We start from the raw sequence: 22,896 nt of genomic DNA on the forward strand, positions 1-22,896 counted from the left end.
CAGGAAGCAGGTGATGTTTGGTCAATTGGTCTAATGCAGGGCTGGGCAACACCGGCCCTCCAGATGTTGATGAACTACACATCCCAGCATGCCTTGCATCAGTTTCAGCATGGCCACATAGCAAAACTAATGCAAAGCATCCTGGGATGTGTAGTTCACTAACATCTGGAGGGCCGGTGTTGCCCAGCCCTGGTCTAATGCCTTTTAAATCATGTTTCAGATATGATTTCGTGTTGGTTTTGCCTTTAACAAATCTTTGATTTTCAAAATCGTTCCAATATTATAGAAATACACCAAATCATCCAAAATATATGCTTAGTATATTTTTCCCTAAAACTCTGCGCATTTTAAACCCCCCCACTTGCAGTGAAACATGGGGCCTAATTCAGGTTGGTTTGCAAAAGCAAATATCTTCTTTAATTGTCAAAACCATGTGCACTGCAGGTGGGGCTGATGTAACATGTGCAGAGAGAATTAAGGCACCCATACGCTAGTCCGATGCAAGGACCCCGCTGCCCGCCCTACAGACTCCGCCGCTGCACATAGGTGTGTGCCAGCGGTGCTTCACTGCTGGCACACACCTGGGATCGGACCCAACACATTGTCCGCATTGTGTCAGTGATGGGTCCGTTCCGTTAAATTTAATGTGCAGTCTGAGCGACCTACCAACGCCGATCGGGACTGCGCATCGGGTAGGAGGGGATGTCAAACACATCCAATTTGGGCTGATTTCTCTGCCGGAATCGGCCCAAATTGTACAAGTGTATGGGCACCTTTAGATTTAGGTGGGGTGTGTTGTAGTGTAAGAATAAAGCAGCCAGTATTTACCCTGCACAGCAACAAAATAACTCCCCCAAATGTAACTCTCTCTGCACATTACATCTGCCCCATCTGCAGTGCAGCATGGTTTTGCCCATTATAGAAGGTATTTGCTTCTGCAAACCAACCTGAATCACACCAAGGTTTTACCAGGGTGCCAATTGCTCCTTTATTTGTTCTGCTCCAGATGCTGATCCAGAACCTATGTGCAAATTGGAGCAAACAGCTTCAGTGACTTTCACACTCACTGAGGGGGGCGGACACTGGGCCGGACCAGGGAAATGACCAGAGTTTTATGGGCCTCCCCATGAAAAAGCTGGGCGTTCAGGCGGGTCAGTGTCTGCTTGAGGCGGGCGGTTGATGTCACATGACGTCAGCACCCGCCACCTTTGAACCATCTCCGGCTGAAACAAAAGTCAGTTTTCACTACTATAAATGAAACACAATTAAAATAAATCCCCAATGCATTAAGGTGGGTACAAATTTGGCCAACAAATTCACATAGGGGCTGATTCAGACCTGATTCCACGGCCGTAAATTCACAGCATCCAGTTAAGCCGCTGCCCCACTAGAGGGAAATCTGCCTTGCAAATGAATGGGTTTTCTGTGTAAATGCATGTGCAAATTCATGGCTGTGTGTTCAGGTCTGAATTACCCCCATATATACTTACCAGTGTGTGATGTGCTGTGCATGACATCACAATTGGGTGGGCATTTAAATGTGCCTCCCAGTTGAGATGTCAGTCACTGACGGTCCCTGCAGCAAGTGTACTGGTGGGCAGTGGACCACCTGTATCCTGAGTACAAACCTCTATGTCGGTGGACTCGCCATTGCGACAATCCAGGTAAGTATTCACTTCCCTATTGCTGACTTGATATGTTGGCATTTTAATTTGCCTATCCAGCTGTGATGGATGATGTGAACAACATCACTTACACATGGTCGTGACGGGTATGATGTAACTCTCCGACAGTCAGGATTCTGACGGTCGTTTCTCCGACATCGGAATCTCTATTCTCAGGAGCCCGAGCACATTCAAGCCCCTTGCGGGCTTGCTGTGATCGCCACTCTGTGGGCTCGGTGGCGAGCTGTGCTATTCTCTCTTTATGGGGGCCGTGGCCCCCCACAAGAGAAAATAGCCGTGTAAGTCGAGTTTCAACTGTCGGGCTCCTGATAGTTGGGATTCTGATGTCAGAGAAACAACCGTCACAATCCGGACTGTCGGTGAGTCATCCGGTAACCCCACTGACAGGCATATACCTGTAATATAGCAGAAAAAGTAGCTTTCGCTGACACATTCAAGCACATTTTGGCATCAAGTCCCTCTGTATTTCAAATGTTTGCAGTCTGCAGAGTAATCTTCAGTAATCTATATAGGGACAGCTCACTCTTCCTGTCTAAGGTCGTGTCAAATCCAGGTCAGGTTTATAGGAAGTAGAGGCATTGTTGTCTTGCATGAGGGATCAAATTGGCTAAAGCATAACATCAAGGTAGAAATACTTTGTTACATTACAGGTACAGTATGCAGCTCTACAAACCTCTAATCTAATAACAATTGTGTGTTTCCACATTTCTGCTCAGGTATTTATAACTGTAAATGACTGCTGTCAGCTACAGGATAACAAACAAGCACACTGAATTTTCATACCTTTTTTTAGGGGGTTATTCAAATCTGATCACACAAAGCAATTCTCAAAGTTACCTAGCCTCCTGCATTCTGCTGAGACTCCCTGAAATAGCAGCAATCTCCCTCTCTCCCTCATTAGTCTAGCAATCTCCCTCATGTCACTTAGCCCACATTACACGGTTACATTTTTTTGTAAAAAAAAGGAATGAAACAGATACATTTACATTGCATCATCAGCAATTATCATACATTTGGATATAAGTAATTTGAAAAGATTCCTCTCAGATGTAGCAGTACACACCAACGCTTCTAGGTGCCACTTTCACCATCTCTTTTCACATTCTTTCCATATATGGAACGAGACACGCCTTTTGGGTGCACATTACACGCCCCCTCAATGGGCACTGTGCAAAATTCTATTTCCAAATATAATCTCCCTGAAACTGGTTTTTAAAAGTAGGAAAGTATGACTTCGATTAGATAGCCACTGCCCATTCAATGTGAAATCCTGCCCCATGCAAGCCTGCTTAGCTTCATCCAGGATTCCCTGCAAATCTATTCACAAGTGACTCACCCTCAAATGATTTTTCCAGTGTGTGCAGTCTTTGCGTAGCCCAGGACTTACTTGGCGGCTGCAATAGAAACAGGCTGTCCGGGCCGGAGCTAAGGTCACACGCCTTCCCCTCAAATGCTTATGCATGTCTACCTGACAATCCCAGAAAATGTCAGGGTACCACCCCAAATGCCAAATTTCTGTCAATCAACTTGTGTAATGCCAGTGAATTAAAAATCATTTTATCGCAGGATGGCCCCCCCGTATGAGACCAGCCTGTTAATTCACAGCCATACGATCAGGTCTATATAAGCCGCACAATCTGTAGGATGTCTCCTGAAATTGCAGCAAATATTAGGTATCCCATGAATGCATCTACAATGGACATTATCAATCATAAAAGCAGACCAATATGGAGCCAAAGGTAAGCAATTGGTATCCTATGGGCTTCTTTCTGCAGAGGTTACTGGAGAGGGAGCGGTAGGATCCCTCCTCGACAATTTACACTAGCACATGCATGCTCAGCAGACTGCACATGCTCAGAACAGTGCAGAGGTACCAATATGGACAAACCGCAGCGATGTGGGCTCCTTGCAGAGTTTCTGTCCATGTGTGTGTCTAGAACCTGATAATTGATGGTTTATAATATGTCTGTTCTGTCGAGCTGCCTCTTCAATGCTTCAATGTTGCTATTTCGCCTGTCGGAAATAGTGGCAGGTATCCACCTCTCCTAAATGTTTTTTTTTTTTTTTTTTAAATCCACTAGATGGGAAAAAAATAAAAAAATTATTATTTTCACTAACCCTTCCCTTGATTTGCCTCCTCCGTCCTCCTTCCCAGGATTTAAATGGAAAAATTAGGCGGGACAGGACACAATAAAACACCCTTGTGAAATACTCCCTTGCCTGGAATCCCTCAGAGTTCTAGTACATCGGAAAGGGTGAATCCTATTAATCAACAACTCAGATTGCATAAATCAGTGACCCAGGCTATGTATTTTTGTTATTTAGTAGTAATTCAACACATCCGCTGCCATTTAGATCAATAAAGCAAGGCTCTTTTATTTGGGATTAGCTTGATCTCGTTTTGGATTCTCCTGCTACGAACAACACAGTGAATGGATGCTGGGTAGAGGATCAGCTGAGTGTACTGTTTCAGATAACCCTATTGTCTGGGCAAGCTTCTGACTGGAAGGTTGTGGTTTGATTACTGCCAAGCCATTCAGCAAGAAACTGAGCCACATTATGGAAACATTCTGTCCAATGTCCCATAGTGTCATCTACAAGAACAGATGATCACTGCATTAGTAAGGACCAAGGGCATTGCTGAAATTGGGAAAGATCGCAACCTAGTTTTCTTATTTGTATATTAATCAGTAAGCATAGAACCCTGAGTGGATCTCAGGAACAGTTTAAATGTCTCAAAAGTTGAGACATTTAAACATTCAATTCAGCTCTGAACATGGCAGAGATACAAATAATGGCGGAACCACTGCTTGTGCATTCTGTGGCCATTATTGGGCCTTTGAGTTTTCAGTACAGGGAGATTCAGCATGGTGGGCCTTGTGGTTAGCATTGCTGTCTCACAGCACTGAGGGCATGATTCAGAGTTGAATGCAGTACTACTTAGTTGCAATGATATAATATGCTAACGAATCTGATCAGAGTCGGAGATCAAACCTGCAGCACGTCTGACCTCCTACTCAGACAGCCTCCCAGCAGCGGGGAATGGGAACGCACACAGTGCTTGATTAACCAATAGCTTGATTAGGCTGCGGCCTAGGGCACCAGGACTTGCAGGTGAGAGCAGAGAAATAAAATGAAGGCCTAAATTATACCATGCTTGTTGGCTATCACCCATCCCGGTGTGTTGTGGGGTGTAAAGTTCTTAAGATGACTAACAGATGGCTGTACCAATGTAACTTACTGATGGAACCATTACTTTATGTACGTTGTGCCACAGCGTCAGCTGCGCAGCCTAAAGCCAAAGCCTCCTTCACATACCACAAGCATTAGATCCTACATGCTAGTTGTATTACCTTTGTTACATGCACATGGGTCCATGAGCGCCCATACACGTGTGTTTAGCAGCATTACAAGGGGAGTTACAAGTGTATTAGCCTAGGGCAGGCATGCCCAAAGTCAGGCCCGGGGGCCAAATGCGGCCCGTGCTGTCATTTCAAGGGGCCCACAGCCTCCAGCTGGAAGTGGGCAGAGCATCAGATGTGAGAAGCACAGCACAGGACACTAAAAGCGAGCGCACCTTTACCTTGCTGTCTGCTGCACTGAGGAGGTGCCGGCAGCCACAGTCAGATGTAATTGGCATCCTACCCCTGCTGCTGCAATTGTATATCACCCTACTCCACAATCACAGTGACAGCAGTGTTTGGGGAGGGGGGCAGGAAGGGGGAAGCTTGCTTCCGTAACAGAGCGGAGGAGGGCAGCAGTGGCAGCCCAAGTATCTCCTGTCCTTGCAGTCCCTGCTTTGCCTCTCCTTCCTCTGGCTCACACAAGGGGCTGGGAAACATACAGAGAAGGGAGGGGGCAGAGTGGGGGACATACTTTGAAGTAGGGTCAGGCTGGGGGACATACAGTGAATGGAGGCAGCAATGGCCATTCAGAGAAGGGGGAGCAGGGGCTGGCTGGGGGACATACAGTGAATGGGGGCAGAGTGGGGTACATAGTGAATGGGGGTCATACAGTGAATGGGAGTCATACAGTGAAGGAGGGTCAGGCTTGGGGACATACAATGAATGGAGGCACTGATGGACATTAAGAGAAGGGGGGCAGGCTGGGGGACAGAGTGAATGGGTGTAGAGTGGGGAACATACAGTGAATGGGAGCAGGCTGGGGGAAATACAGTGAAGGACAGGCTGGGGGACATAGAGTGAATGGGGGCAGAGTGGCTGACCATTCTGATGTGATTAATGATTCAAACAATGTCAGGCTGAATGGTCGGCCCCCACACATTTACACTTCACCGAATCTGGCCCTCGTCGCAAAAAGTTTGGACACCCCTGGCCTAGGGCATCTGGAACCTTTAATCAGGCCCTTATCGCATACAATATATATTGTATGCAAAAGAACACATATGTATGCGATCCTGCCGACTGGGAAGCTCCGGGCTACACTGATAACTTCCTCTGGACTGCTGCCTCTCAGTGTCTGGCTTCACAGGGGCGCTAGTGTTTTTACATTAAATTGTTAAACATAATCCAAGCTCCGGTAAGGACCCATTGCCATGACTCTGTGTATAGGCACGTTAAGTGGATTTGATGTAGATTAAAATGACTCGCTCCTTTATACTGAAAGTCTGGAACAGTATTTTATGGCATACAAACAAGTGCCAATGGGGGGGGGGGTCCTTCTGGTCTGCTCCACAGTTTATCATCCCCTGTGAAACCTGCTACAAAGAGCATCTGTCCCTTAAACCTCTCCTAATAGCAGAACGATTCAGGTTTCATAAACAGAAGTTAAAAGTAACTAACCATCGCATCAAAAGTACTCGATGGTGAAAACTAGTTATATGACTAGCGCATGCACAAAAGCCTGTATCATGCCTGCGCAAAAGCCAGAGCTGGTATAAAGTTCAGGGACACCACTGTCTCCTCTGAATCCTCCTGAGCTCCGTGTGTCTGTGGCATTTGCTGTGTGAGTGACTGCTGGTGCTGCAGGGTGAAGTCTGTACTCTGATTAGCACATACCTCCCAACAGTCCCGTTTATCAGGGCCTGTCCCGCTGTCCCACCCGCGGGCGTCAGTGTCCCGCGGTGTGGGGGGGCTGTTGGGAGTCCCCCCTGTCAGCTGCTAAGCAGCGGGGAATAAACTATGTGCGCATGCGTACAGCGTCTATTCCCGCAGCCAGGGGGCTGGGGGCATGGCTAGAGGCTCACAGAGCCTCTGGGTCATGCCCCCATAGCGGCAAAATGGGGGCGTGGCCTCGCAGGAGAGCCGCGAGTATAGGCCATGCCCCCAAATTAGGCCACACCCTCTATTTCCAGTAGCAGCATCCCGCCTGCTGAGCTGGTAAAGTTGGGAGGTATGTTAGCACTCTGAGTCAGTGAGAGCCAATCAGAGCTATCTGTGGGCCCTGTTGCCTAGCAGCAACCCTAGAGGGGTGGGGGACTAAGCAGGCTCATGACTGAAGCAGAGTGTCAGACAGCCTCCAACAAACATAGGAAGTTTCCTTGAAACAGACATAGCAGGCAGGGGAGGCATACTGTAGCTATTGAGAATTAGAAAAAACAAGCCCCCATCGGTACACCATTAAATTATTAGCATTTGATTGTGACAAACATTGGAACAGCACCATTAATTGCCAAATTCACTACCATCGGAAGAAAAACATCGACCATCGATGTCCATCAATAGTTGGAAGCAGCATGCTGATCTCAGCTCCTGGTCTCCATGTCTGTTTGTGTCAATGAGCACCTACACAGATACTACATACCCCACCTGAAACTAACCTTGTACATCTACACAAATCTATTATTAGAAAATTAGAGACTTTTGTAAATTAGGGCAGGGAATGCAGATGTGTAGCACAAAAGAGTAGACCAGGTTGTTCTATGAGTTGTGTGAGCTAGAAGCAGGGCGGTTGACAAGGGGGGTCAAGGGGGACAAGTGTGATGGGCCCCAGCGATCTGAAGGGCCCCAAAGCTTTCATGGCCGCCTCCTGTACTAGCTGGCCTGTCAGTGACCCTCGTGGTATGGCCGTCTACTGTGCACCATCTGTGTGTGGATGAGTCTGACTGACTTACTGTGTGCCACTGCCATCTACTGTGTGTGTGCGCCCTGCCGCTTGGTGCTCAGAGTCATCTACTCGGTGTGCACGCACGGCCTGGGGCCGTACCTGCTGCTGGCGCTGTGACCTCAGGCTCCGGCTCCTGTACTTTTAATGCCCATGCGCGTGTTATATGTTACGCATTCTGTGATCGACCTGCTCTGCCTGCTCACAGTGCTCGGTGTTCTTTTGTGAAAGTGACAGGCCAGCAGCAGCTGGAAGCCAGCATAAAGCAGCAGCCAGAAGCCAGGCCAGCAGCAGCGGTGCACGCACACCCAGAAACCCCGCCAGGAGTCTAAGGACCCTACGCTGAAAGCTGAGGGTCCCCTATTTCCATGGGTACAAGAATTAAAAAAATCGGCCCTGGGGAACCGGAGATATCTGACTTCAAATCAGTGGTCCCCATCCAAGCCTGTTAATTGCTCTTCCCAGTCAGATATTTCAGGTTCTTTCTGATTTAGTTTTTCTGAGGGTATATTCCAAAAGCTGTGACTCTCCCCCTTTGAGGGACACCAGTAGCTCGTCTCTACTGTTCCCAGAACCAGAGATATCAGCCTTCCAGTAGCTGGTTACTGCTCCAGCTCCACACACCTGGTATATAGTTTTATATTCTCGTTGGCAGATTGCTCTGCCTCCTGAACTCTGATCCCCTAGTCCCCAGTACCATTTGGTAGGTGGGATTCTCTATTTTTTAATTCCATTCAAATCTGCGGAGATATCCGCAGTCAAGCAAGCTGTCCTCCCACCAGAATATTATGAATAATAAGCCCACTCCATTATACACCCCTCCTCTGCGCATTAAACATCCTCTACCACCCTAGAAGTTATGTATCAGGGCCCCTTCATTCAGCCCAATGCCCCCTTCTCCCACCCCATCTCCCACCATCTGTGCAGTAAAAGGGGTAATTAGTGGAAATTACTGATCCAGCACCCTAGCACCCACGGGACATCAAAGCTTCCCCCACCCCTACTGCTGGAAGATCGGTAGGGGACCCAATACATTGCTATGCCCAGGGGTCTACACTGCTGTTGACGCCCCTGTATGTACAGTATATATATGTATGTGTATATATATATATATATATATATATATATATATATATATGTGTGTGTGTGTATATATATATATATATTTTTTATTATTTATATACATTTGGTCTATCTATAATACTTTAACTGACCCGGCATATACTGGGTCACCTAAGTGGCCCCTCTGGAAACCCCCTTCTGAAAATCCTGCATTTGCCCCTGAGCAGGACAGAGAACAAGATAAGTCACTCCTGAAAGCAGGATCTAGAGCAGCGAGCGGTTAAATAAGGCTCATGCAGAAGAGGGTTGTGTGGATTTGGGATTAGGTGGGGGGCCCCAGAAATATCATTGTACAGGGCCCCAAGATTTCTGTTGCCGGCCCTGGCTGGTAATATCAGCATTGTATATCAGGGGTGTAGTCACAATGGACCAGATGCACTAAGCTTCAAAAGTGATAAAATGGAGAGTGATAAACAGCCATCCAATCAGCTCCTAACTGCCATGTCACAGACTGCATTTGAAAAATGAAAGGTAGGAGCTGACTGGTTGGTTTTTTATCACTCTCCATTTTATCACTTTTGCAGCTTAGTGCATCTGGTCCATTGTGACTCCACCCCTGATTGCACAGCGAGGGGCATGGCTACGATGACGTTATTCAGTTCAGATAGCATCATCACTGGTGGGGGGAGAGATTAGGCAAGTATGCTTTTATACATCCAGCTCACCAAAGAAAGTTAAATCCTGTTGAGCAATCTGCATTCATTACATTTCTCCCATAGGAGGGAAGATGTATCAATGCTTAAAGAAATATAAGTGGGAAAGTTGCCGATAGCAGCTAATCAAATTCTGTCTTTATCTAGCGAAGGCTATAACATAAGCTGATGGTTGCAATGGACAACACCTCCAATTTAATGTTCTTGAAGGTTTGACAAAGTACATATTTATAGGGCATCTGGGACTGATAAATTAGGAATGGCCACGAGGTGGTGGCTCCTAATTGGCAGCAAGTCTGAGAGCTCCAATTGGCTTGCAGCCAACACCAATTTCAAAATTCCACCAGCACTTTATCCATGGCTGCCTGCCCGTACACCAGCTGCAATCAGGTGGTGGCCAAGCACCAATTCAGGAAGGGTCCATCCTCACTTGCTGGGCCCCATCTTGATGGTAGCCCTGCAGCTTCCCCATACAGAGGTTAGTAAATACCAGTTAGTTAGAGCAGGACCGCCATCAGGAATTTTGCAGCCCGGGACTCATTTCCAGGGACTCCCCCTCCTCACTTGACTTGGCGTAACCCAGCTCCTGATCTCTCATTTCTTCTTCCACTGAGCTGCAGCACGGAGGTCCCGGAGTGCAGGCTTCTTCAACTCTGCTGGCGGCCAATAAAAATGCAGCACCAGCTGGTGAGCCAATTAGAGCTGGCATACCGGAAGCTCAAAAGCCGGTTCAGCATTTTAATTGGCCACCAGCGTCCTGGGTTGAATAGCTCCAGGGCCTGCTTTGTTCAGTGCAGCAGAGGCAGTTGGGGAAGGGGGGGGGGGGGGAATTGCGGTGGGCAAAATGAGCTGCCCCGGCCGTTCCAGAGGCCTGGAACAACTGTACTCACAGCAACCCCCTTTTGGCGGCACTGAGTAAGAGGTTCCAACACTGAAAATGAAAGTATATTTTTCTGAATGGTACAAGCTGATCTGATATTTTTAGTTTTTGTATGTAAACAATATTTTTGTACAGTACATCAGGATATCTAATGGGGCGTATATAGACGTGGCGTGCTTCAGTACACATTGCGGTGCATCCACGATGCTGTGTGCTGAGCGATCATGCTGAGCGGGGCTTTTCCTATTTTTAATAGTCAAAGCTCCATGATCTAGGGAATGCCAGTGTAAGCACTGGCTTTCCCTGCACATGATAGCGATGTACGGGACCTCTCATCACTACAGGACTTATACACAGAGCGATCCGTGCTCCATTTCTAAGCAATCTAGTCAGATCACTTAGAAAAGGGCCTGAAATCACCCCATGTGTATTCCCCTTAAGCTCCCGGTTTTGACATTTTTGTAATTAGTGCACAATGGGCCTTATTTTGGTTCATTCTTTCTGACAAAATCCTTCTTAGATGGACAAAACCATGTGCACTGCAGGGGGGGGCAGATGTAACATGTGCAGAGAGAATTAGATTTGGGTGAGTAATTTTGTTTCTGTGCAGGGAAAATACTGACTGCTTTATTTTTACACTGCAATATAGATCTCACTTTGAAGTAAAACCCCACCCAAATCTAATTATATCTGCACAAGTTACATCTGCCCCACCTACAGTGCACATGGTTTTGCCCATCTAAGAAGGATTTTGTCAGAAAGAATGAACCAAAATAAGGCCCATGTGCTATATATAGAAGAAAGGATATTTTAAGCAATTGTGCAAACATAGAAAGGAATGATATAGGAAGTCACAGTGTCCACAGCATATCGATTGTCATTGTGTCAGTGGAGGGATGCCAATTTACAGTATCTTACCTTTCATCGAGCAGAAATTAATAACATTTCTGTTACATACAGTAACTTTCATCCTGTTGTGGTTGGTGGGACTATAGCGCCATACACACTAGAGCAGGGGTTCTCGATCTCGGTCCTCAGGACCCCACACAGTTCACATTTTCCAGGTGCATTCATTTCTGACACATTTTAAAAGATCCACAGGTGGAGATAATTATTTCACTTGCATGTCTGTGAGGAGACCTGCAAAACATGCACTGTGTGGGGTCCTGAGGACCGAGTTTGAGAACCTGTGCACTAGAGGATATTATAAAAGTTATCGCTCAGAAAGGGGCTTAAAATATTGTCAAGTGTGTACACTGGTTGGGCCTTATTCAGACCTGATCTCATGACAAATTTGTTCTAATGGGCAAAATGATGTGCACTGCAGGTGGGGCAGATGTAATATGTGCAGTGAGAGTAAGGGTTGGGTGAGTTATTGTGTTCTGTGCGGGGTAAATACTGGCTGCTTTATTTTTACACTTTAATTTATATTTGTTTGAACATACCCCCACCCAAATCTCTGCACATGTTACATCTGCCCCACCTGCTGTGCATATGCATTTGCTCATTTTGAGAACAAATTTGTCTTGCTATCAGGTTCAAATATGGGAAGGGAGGATTGGATTATGTACTAGGGGGAGGGTTGGGGTTCAGATATGAGAGGGGAGAATAGGGTTAGGCACTAGAGGGGGTTAGGGTTCAGATATGGGAGTGGAGGATAGGATTAGGCACTAGAATGAGGGTTAAGGTTGGGTTAGGGAAGGATAAGATAATACACTAGGATGAGCGTTATGGTTCGGATGGTTGGGAGGGTGAGACACTAGGGGGAGAGTAAGGGTTCGGCTATAGGAGGATAGGGTTAGTCACTAGGAAAGGGTTTAGCTATGGGAGGGGAAGGGTTAGAGTTCGGCATCACTGCAGGACTAGGAATACATCACTGGACTGACTGTACCAGGTAAGTCACCAATAGACCACCAGGGATCTTTTGCTGGCATTCTAATCATGTTGACATTTCAGCAGTGTCAACATGATGGAAAGCAATAAAATATACCACACTGTGGGGTCAATCCTATTGGGTGCGGATGATTTGTGAGTGCGAATTATCACACACTTGCGTGGGTTTCCTCCGGGTACTCCGGTTTCCTCCCACAATCCAAAAATATACAAGTAGGTTAATTGGCTTCCAACAAGAATTAACCCTAGAATGTCTGTGTGTGCGTGTACATGTGGTAGGGAATATAGATTGTAAGCTCCACTGGGGCAGGGACTGATGTGAATGTTCAACTATTCTCTGTAAAGGCCTGCAGAATATGTGTGCGCCATATAAGTAACTGTTAATAAATAAAATATTGGATGGAATATTGTGATTTATAGTATTTTCTAGGTATTCTGAACAGGAATATTTAACTGCAGAAGACTCATTAATAAAACGTCACATAGAATTATTGGGTCCTCATGCAGTAATTACTTTAGAAGCTATGATCCCTGGACATGACAGCAAATGTTGGTAACTACTGTACTTAGCACCTGTGCGTCTCGTCCATCCCATCAGTTCTGTAGCAGAATTCCCCTCCAGGCTTCAGGAGAGGAAATAGATTCAGCCATAATTATTCAGCAGAAAGACAATTGAGTACGCTCATCACAGGTCCTTACTTCTACATTCCTCTCATAATAACCTGTAATTATAAACATGTATAGTGGTAGAGAAGTACTACAGGCCACTAACTTCTGCTTGCCCTGCAGCCCAGTGTTGTCAGTACTTGTCTGCATGCCTTTATATGGTTATGGATCTCCCTATTGACATCTAATATTCTTCTTATATGCAGTGCAGTGTCATTTTATTTCATATATATATATATATATATATATATATATATATATATATATATATATATATATATATATATATATATATATATAATGCTTGTAATTTCTTTGTCCAGTACAGTTTGTCCTTGGTTCAACTTTCCCTGCTGATGAGCCTTGGTAGACTCAGATGTGTTGGGTGACATTCTATGGGATGAGATCTGCTTTTTTTGGCGTTAATTAGACCACAAAATGGCGATATCGCATTTTTCCTTGAAATCGCCAATTTAATGGTATGCGCTAAGGGGCTGAAATCGCATAATATGTGCGTTAAGGTATGCGGACCAAAAGTGCAAGATTATTTCGCATTTATATCGCATCCAGATGTTTTCGTATAGGAAAGTATACAAATCGCTTATTTAATGCAATGCGTTTTCGCAAATCGCACTTTTTAAGTGTCTAATTATCGCACTTATTTCAGACCAGGTTCTGTTTGGCGAATTTGCACAGAACTCATTTTGGTCAAGTGCACACATGGTTAATTTCACCACAGGTGCCCTCATTTCACTCACAAACACCCCTACATAAACCCCAACAGCATTTAGGACACCTGTGAGGGTTTGAAACATGGAGATTTTGCAGAGTGGTTTGGAGTTGATGATTTGTGATGTGGCCCATTTGGAGGAGCTGCGCAGGAGGGAGGAAGCTGCGCGCCAGATCCAGGTAGCCCCCCGACTACTGCGTACCCCACGTATGTATCGTGCTCGGCTCTACCTGGACTCCCTCTCGGATCAGCAGGTTGTGGGGATGTTTAGGCTGAACCGCATTAACCTGTTGGACTTATATGAGCAGGTGAGAGAGGATTTGGACCCTTTTGGGGAAGGCAACTATGCAGTGTCTGGGCTGCACAAATTAATGTGTGCCCTCTACTATTTGGCCACAAGCTCCACTCAGTCTGTGACCTCATGGGCCTTGGGGGTATCACAGGCCACTTTCTCTAAGCATTTCACTCAAGTGTTACTTGCTTTAAAGAAGTTGTGGCGGACATACATCAGATTCCCCAGTTCTGAGCAGGAGTGGCAGGTCCACAAGTTGGCTTTCTATAGACTCTCAGCATTCCCTCGCGTGCTGGGAGCTATAGACTGCACACACATTGGGATTAGGGCACCGCACGTGCGGGGACACGTCTACGTCAATAGGCGTGGGCGGCACTCCCTGAACGTGCAGGTTGTATCCAATGCAAATTTGAAAATCCTGAGTGTTGTTGCAGGCTTTCCGGGAAACTGCCATGACGCCTATATTCTGAGACACTCAGCCCTCTGGAACAGATTTACCAACCACCAAATGCCAGAGGGCTGGCTACTAGGTAAGTACCTTTTAACATAATACCCTGTCTGTCCCTAATTGTACCTGCTGCAATGTGTGTGTTTCCTCTTTCACAAGCATATTGCTCTTCTACCATTGTGTCCTGTTTGAAAGCAACACATACATTACCATATAAGGCAATCACTTCCTATCTGTGTTTTAGGTGACTCAGGATATGGTTGTGTTTCCTGGCTCATGACACCTTTGCGCACCCCAGAGGGCCCTGCACAGCACCGGTATAATGAAGCCCACATTGCAACCCGCAATGTGGTGGAGCGCACATTTGGCGTCTTGAAGAGTCGCTTCCGGTGTTTGGACAGGTCGTCGGGTACACTGCTTTACCACCCTGGCAAAGTAGTCATGATTATCCAGGCTTGCTGCATGCTGCACAACATAGCCCTGTCCCAACCTGCCTATGTGGAGGAGGAGCATGCAGCAGTCGTTGAGGAAGCCTAACCTACCACACCTCCGGTAGTGAGGGGTACGCAGAGGGGGAATCTGGTGCGCACACACATCATCAGCCGTTACTTTTCTGGTAAGCACATGTGCCCTGTACTGCAAAATGTACCTGTGCTGTAAGTGTACTCATTAACTAATGTGTGACCAATACCATCTGCTTCCACCCACATTTAGCCTAATACACAGAGCCCAACGGATGCAGATGGTGGTGCTGACCTATCCCTTGCTGATATCTAGCTTGTAAGTACTTTTAAGACATGTATGAATGATGTATGCAGTCAAACATGTCTCACTGGTGTTGTGGAACTACAAGTGCCAGCATGCCCTGACACACTCTAAGCATTACAGTCCAAACCAGGAGTGTCAGAGCCTGCTGGAATATGTAGATAAACAACCTTTGCCAGCCAAGGAGATACCCCACACTACTTTAGTGCAATCCCATTGACATATACCATTGCAATATTTTAGACTGCACACAATAATTGCTTAAAAAATAATACACAAACACAATGGTATGCGGCTAGACATTTTTACTTCTGTCTACTTTGTCAGACGCAATCGGCATTTTTGCAGGTGAAAAATAACAACTCTGGGGGCATGTTACAAGATGATTGGGAATGGGAAAAATAATGAAACATATGTAGGAGCTACCTTCTCCCAGCATCAGGCACCCCTACACCATTTCTAGACCCTGTACCAAGCCCACCACGGGTCCTAAGACTCCGACGGGGTGGGGAAGTGGGGGAGCCACTTATTGGGGTGCTGGATACACTGCTGAGGGTGGATGCTGTGCCACCTCCCACATTGGCTTCCAGCTGCTGGATTTGGGCCTGCATAGCTAGTAAGGCATTAGTCTGCGCTGTGCATGATTGGGTGAGTGCAGCAATACTTTGCGCCAGGCTGCCAATATGCCTATTCTGCTCCCTTACAGCAGCAGTTAGCTCAGCAAGACGGGTGTCAATGCTGTTAGCAATGCGCACATGAGTGCCTACACCTACCCGTACACTACGTGCCATTTTCCGTAACTGAAGGAAGGTGTCACGCATGTACCCCTGGATATTACCTATTTGGAGGCTTTGGGAGGCCATGAATTCTATCTGTTTTTCCTTGAAATTAACCAAGGAGTTAGCTACTTGGGAAGCCGAAGCGGCTGTATGGGGTGTGTTGGTGGGTGGGGGTGGGTTGGGAGACACCCCACTTGGGGGAAGATCACTCTGTGACGAGGTCTGTATTTCTTCCTCTGCCGCAAAGGTGTCGACTGGTTCAAGAATGATGTCCATTTCGTCTAGCACCATCATTGAAGAATCTGTTTGGTTTGACCCTAGTTGTATAGCACCTGTGGATACAGAGAAGAGGTAAGTACTCATGCATATATAGGCCACACTGTCCTCTATACTGTTTTACATAGGGCTTGAGATGCTGGACGCAAATACCTAGGGGTGTTATGTACTTACACATGTACCCCGATACAGCATGTAACATTCACATTAATAATATGTCACATGCGTAGCTCAGATGACATTCATTTCCGTTGCAATGTAGCAACATGAGTTGAATGTGGTATGAGATATTGTTGAGGTGACATGGGTGTGTGTACTGTATGTGTAATGGTGTGTTTTTTGTTCATTTACCCGCTTCCGCAGATTCTGCAGCAACGGGCCTTCTGGTCTTGGATGCGTGAGCACTTCGGGATTGACAATCTGTAGAAGGAAAGATGGGCAGGCATTATGGACCTTGCAATGGGGAAGCATTTTGTGCAAACAGGCATTGAGATGACAATAATGGACAATACCCTTTGGACAAGGACTGCTTTATTTCTTTGGCACCATTTTGTTTTGGAACCCACAGATTTTTCTGTGACATTAATAAAATTACACTATTGTACACATGACAACTATTGTATAATCTTTGCTATGTAGGCATGGCAGCTAAACCACCAGTACACCTCTGGGTTTTTGTCCACATACATGTTAGGCTGCTAGAAAGAATGTTACAGTGTTAATCAATGTGAGCAGTTGTGGAACTACAAGGCCCAGCATTATCAGCAATTTTAAAGGAGTAGCAGGCAATTTCTTGTGCATGACCTTGCTGGGCTATGTAGTTCCACAGCAGCACTTTACTTAGCATAACAATACAAGTGAACATTATAGTTATAATACATTAGCATGTATGTTTAGGATTGCATGTGGTCACACTTACCAGCTCTAGATGGCGTTTGTGGCCTATCGGTATCCGCCACGTGCATGCCAGGCAGGACCTCAGGGGGGATGATGCGCTTCAGCTTCACCTCATACGAATTGTAGCACACAGTGGTGGGGCTTCCTCCTCCAGTCTTGGTGGCCTCCTCCAACTCCATGGCCATTTTATTCTTCAACTGCCTTTTGATGTCGTTGAATCTCTTTTTCACATTGCGGACCAGGCGCTTGTGCTGACTCACAGCGTTCACCGCCTGGGTGATGTCCTTCCACATAGCCCTTTTGCGCTGTGCAGTGGTCTTGTGGTGAGATTTGCCAAGCAAACGCTCAAACACTGGCAGGATAGCCCGGACAAGTGCTGCATTTTCTTCATAGGAAAAACGCACCTTTCTGCCACTTTTGGTGCGGCCAGCTTCAACCTCCTCCTCCTCCTCATTTTCAACACCAGCCATGTAGCCCTCCTCCTCCATGGCAGTGTCTTCCTCCTCCTCACCACCATCTGCCTCTGACATGTGGCCCTCCTGCAGCTGGTGTGGGGTATGATCAAGGTCTTGGCTGTAGGATGGGGATGCCAGCGGATCCTCCACCTCCTCCTGCTGGGGCTGGACGCCCAGGGCCTGGTGTGGGGCTGCCCTTGCTGTGGCCATGCTGCCTGCCACACTGCTGCCTCTCACACTTGTCTGGCTGCTGCCACTGGTCCCTCTGCCACTGCTCCCTCTGCCACTGCTCCCTCTGCCACTCCTCACTCTGCCACTGCTCCCTCTGCCACTCCTCACTCTGCCACCAACACCTGTTCCTGAACGCACACTGCCACTGCTCCTCTCCATGCTCCTTACTTCCTATCAAAGAGTGAAATGGCGCCAATGACCCTTTATATAGGGGGTGTGATGCATAATGGAGGGGACACAGGTGGGCCAATAGGTTGGGGGGTTCTTACTCATGCGGAGACAGTTTTGTATATCGCACTCCGGTTGGTCCAAAAATCGCACATGACCGGCGGAAGAATTCGCACTATTTTGTTACTTAAAAGCGCACCACTTCGCCGCAAATCGCACCTATTCGCACTTTTCAGCCTCCAAAACGCATCACATTAAATATGCGAATTATGACTGAAAAGTGCGATTTGTAAAAGTGCGATTTGCGGCGATGTGGTGCGCTAAAAAAACATGCGCATTTATGTGCAAGCATAGAATGTCACCCGTTGTGTCTAAAGGGAAACAGTGCCCTGAGTAAGAAGGAGCCAGGTACTACATTAGCTGCAGAGATCACATCAGTTTTATAAATGAGGCTAGTCTGGCTGGCAATTGTATGAGTCTGCTAATGTGCGCACTGAAGCATCCAATCAGAACACATGACAGGTGGGTGTGCAGGGACAGGAAGTGTTACAGAAGAGGCATCGGGTACATTTGTCCGGTTCTGTTTCTGCGGGTGGGTTTGACATGGCCATAATTTTATTTACTAAAACTCACATGCAGTTTAACCCAACATGCTACTTAACTACCTGGCAATGCCAGGCCACAAATAATGCATACCTCCCAACTTTCCCACTTACCACGGGAATGGCCCGGTTTTTGGGGACATTCCCGTATCCCGCCCAGGGCCGCCATTGTCCTGCAGTAGGGGGGGGGGGAGTTGTGAGTCCCCACCAGCTTGAAGAGAATAGATGTTGTGCGCATGCGCAGAGCGGCGAGAAATGGGGGCGGGGCCTTAGGACGTGTCTTCCAGTGAGGCCAAGTTCCTTTTCATAGGGCACACCCCCTTTTCGGGGTGTGCGCAATCCACAGGGAACAAAAGTTGAGAGGTATGAGAAATTGTACCCATTGTATGTGGGTGCCAGGTAACATAGGGGGTTATTCTGGTTCACTCCTCCTGGAAATTTCCTTCTTAGATGGACAAAACCATGTGCACTGCAGGGGGGCAGAGAGAATGTGCAGAGAGAATTAGATTTGGGTGAGTTATTTTGTTCCTGTGCAGGGTAAATACTGACTGCTTTATTTTTACACTGCAATATAGATCTCACTTTGATGTAAAACCCCACCCAAATCTAACTCTCTGCACAAGTAACATCTACCCCACCTGCAGTGCACATGGTTTTGTCCACCCAAGAAGGAGTGAACCAAAATAACCCCCATAATCCCTGTATTATTATTTTTATTATTAAGTTACATTTAATAGCATAATAGCATTCACCCCAACACATTTTTCGTTATATTTATATTGCTCCCTTACAGGGTTGCCGACTTGCACAAAATCCTCTCCGGGAGAACCCCGGAGAGGAATCTTTCATTACGAGTTTGGGGCGGGGCTTAATGGTGACGTCATTAAGCCCCCCCCCCATTACGACAAATAGCCGAAATAATTGATCTCCATGGAGGGGGTGGGGCTAAAATGACACAATTGTGCCATTTTAGCTCTGCCCCCTCCTCTGAGACCCGCGGATTGCGGCATTTAAATGCCGCGATCGGGGGGGGGGGCTCAGTGGGGGTCCCCCTGATTCCGGGAGGGTTGCCCACCCTTCCGGGGGCCGGGAGGGGGGACCCGATTTTCGGGAGACTCCCGCAAATTCCGGGAGGGTCGGCAACCCTGATATATATATATATATATATATATCATCATCATGTTCATTTTAGCTATGATGTGTAAGCAGTTGCCAGGTTCCTAAGAAAACCAGTTGTTAGTGTAGGACTTGCAGTGAAATGGGGTCCCTTGGCGATGGGCTGCAAGCTTAAATGCATTGATCAATTCATGAACTTAAACCCCATTATTTATTTAATTGACTACTTGAATGTTAAGGTGCCCACACACTAGAAAGATCTGCGATCATAAGATGTGCGCATAAATTAGCCTTCAAATCTTTTGTCCGATCTGGACAAAAGATTTCAGGCAAGCGCACATCTTTACCAAAGATTTTTCTTAAGATCCCGTGTGCGTTCCTATGGATCTTTTGTTAAATCTTCTGATCTTTTGTGCAGCACGTAAGATCAGAAGATTTAGCAAAAGATCCACGGGAGCGAGCATCGGCCGATTTTCGACCGATTATCGGTAAATATCGGCCGATATATCGAAAATCGGCCAATCGGCCCAAAAATCGGTCTAGTGTGTGGGCACCTTAAAGGTGAGTTAGTTTGTTGTAGTGAGTGATGGCCCCCCTGTGTTTGTATTTACTAGAGTGTGGTCACAGGCCACTGCACCCCATCCTGGGTAGTGTGGATAGGAGTCTACACAGTGCTCACATGTAACCATTCATATGAGCAATCTTCTTTTTGCATGAGTGAGGTGATCCTTACATACCCCTGGATCGTTTGGGAAGCTTTGGGGGCATTGTTTCCATATCTCATTCGCACTGTGAAAAGGAGAATTTTTTAACAGAAACATACACAGTATTATACCATTGTGTATTCTCCCTTTTCTCCACATATTTTATATCCACACATGGGAGAAAAAGTTTGGAGAGAAAGTTGAAGATTACATGGTCTACATCGTTTCACTGGGACATTACTTATAGCGCAAGTGAGACTGTTCTTGTTTTGTACATTACCCATTGTATGTGGTCCGGTGACCACTATTATAGTCGACTGCAGCTTTAAGTTTGCAGCGCCCAAGGTAGAATTTAGTTTTCTTGTTATATGGCGAGTGTGTTGTTACTTCTGTATCTATATATATCTATATATATCTATATATATCTATATATATAGATATATATATATATATATATTAGTGGTGTTCAAAGATTACAATTTTTAATTGCGATTAATCGTATGAAATTTTTGCGATTAACTGCGATTAATCGCAGATAGGCACATAAGTGCCGCTTACCTAAAATCTCATTGCCATGGGGTTCCATTCTCGTTGCCAGGTGGGATTACATGCTTGTTGCCAAGGGAGATTGCATGCTTGTTGCCAAGGGAGATTGCATGCTTGTTGCTATAATGGGTTTCATGCTTGTTGCCAGGAGTTTACTTGCTTGTTGCCAGTGCCAGGGGGGGTTACTTGCTCCATGCCAGGGGGTGGGGGGATTACTTGCTCCATGCCAGGGGGGTGGTGGGTTACTTGATCCATGCCAGGGGGAAGGTGGGTTCCTTGCTCGTTGCCAGGGGGGTGGTGGGTTACTTGCTTCCTTCCAGGGGGGTGATGGGTTCCTTGCTCATTGCCAGTGGGGGTTCCTTGCTCGTTGCCAGGGATTGCAGGGTCCACAGCGCTCCCGGAATCCGCACTTCCGGGTAGCGCTGGTCACTCTGCACATCACTGACAGACGCTAGAGGTAAAGGAGCACCTCTAGCGTCTGTCTCCCTGACAGCGGCGGCCATATTTGGAGGGGAGCAGAGTCTCCGTCAGCATGTGGACAGAGACTCTGCACCCCTGCGGTGCAGACCCGTCCGTTTCCCAGTGCCCGGCAGCCCCCGTCTCCATATCCCTGCCACCTCAGCGCCCCCACCCCGCCGCACATCCCCCCGCGCGTTAACGGCGATAATAAATGTAATCGCCATTAATGTGCTGGTGCGTTAACGCGATATTAACGCGTTAACGTGCCCAGCACTTATATATATATATCAGTGGAGTAACAATAGTGCTGCAGACCCTGCAGTGGCGGGGAGTCACCAAATAAGTGTGGGCGCCGGGGTCTGCGGGGCTATTGTTATGCTGCCACTACCTGCAGGGTACCTGTCCCGGAGCCGCAGATCTACTAGTCCGGCGCTCCTCCTCTTACAAGGACCTAGTGAGATCTGTGGAGCCAACATGGTGTCCCCTTTTTGTCATCTGGAACACTCTGTTATACCATCCCTAGGCTCCACCCCCATCGCTGGGTAAGGGAGGATTATCAATTTTTATTACTGTCTGTTTTTTACATATTGTTTTTATGGAATAAATGTGCCTTCACTTATCTTCGCCCAAAGTGTCTCTTACCCATCCTTTATAGCCATTCATTCCAGGTATTTTGGGAAACACCAAGAAACACTTAGGTAGCACCTAGGGGAGTGCAGGGTGATCTGAGTTTCACCTTCTTTTAAATGGCGACTCAGACTACTGCATTAGCTGGGACTATTTTGACTGTCACTGCAACATTATATACTCTTCTATTTTTCAGGGTTGCCTACCGGAAATCAAGACCCCCTCCCAGACCCCCGGAAAGGGGGCAAGCCTCCCGAATTTCTACCCATCTCCCGCACCCCTACCGTTGGTGGGGGTCCGTGTCAATGCAGCCCCCCACTGTGCAATGCCTGCAATACCGGCATTGCATGGTGAAGGGTATGGCCACGAGGACACGATCGCCACTGGTCACGACCCCAAAGTCATCACATCAATATAGCTCAGCCCCGGTCCAGCCCGTCCCCCTGTCAGCCTCCCTGCCCCCCATCATCAAGGAACTGGCTTCCCTCTCCCAGAGAAGGTAGAGCAAAAGTAGGCAACCCTGATATATATCACGCTTTATTTTGCTCTTTAAGTGGGTTACCTTTATGCAGGTCCGTTGCAAGGTTTTTTGTCACCTCTGTTTTCTTCTCCCTCCACCACCCACAAACCAATACCGACTTACAGAACCTCAGGTGAAAGTGTGGAGGTGGTAAAGATTACCTGCTGTTTGCATTAAGGGCCTGATTCAGAGTTGATCACTGATTAGTGAATTCACAGGTCGAGCAATTATGGAATGACTGCACATTCGTATGCATCATAGTGCGCATGCGCAAGGTCAAATAGCATATGGATCATAAATGCAATTTGGCTAGAGGTTG

General features: G+C 46.9%; 1 protein-coding gene across 1 annotated transcript; it reads right to left on the bottom strand.

The window, feature by feature from the left end:
- Nucleotides 1–16,595: 16,595 nt before the first annotated feature.
- On the bottom strand, nucleotides 16,596–17,679 carry LOC146027224 (myb-related transcription factor, partner of profilin-like). The gene is made up of 2 exons (XM_083158178.1): nucleotides 17,172–17,679; nucleotides 16,596–16,672 (listed from the first exon to the last, which is right to left on the bottom strand). Exons 1-2 carry the CDS (start codon nucleotides 17,677–17,679, stop codon nucleotides 16,596–16,598), a joined length of 585 nt encoding a protein of 194 aa, XP_083014304.1.
- Between the last annotated feature and the right edge of the window lie 5,217 nt (nucleotides 17,680–22,896).

This window comes from Crinia signifera, chromosome 8 (assembly GCF_055691185.1).
Source record: "Crinia signifera chromosome 8, ASM5569118v1, whole genome shotgun sequence".
Classification (NCBI taxonomy): Eukaryota; Metazoa; Chordata; class Amphibia; order Anura; family Myobatrachidae; genus Crinia; species Crinia signifera.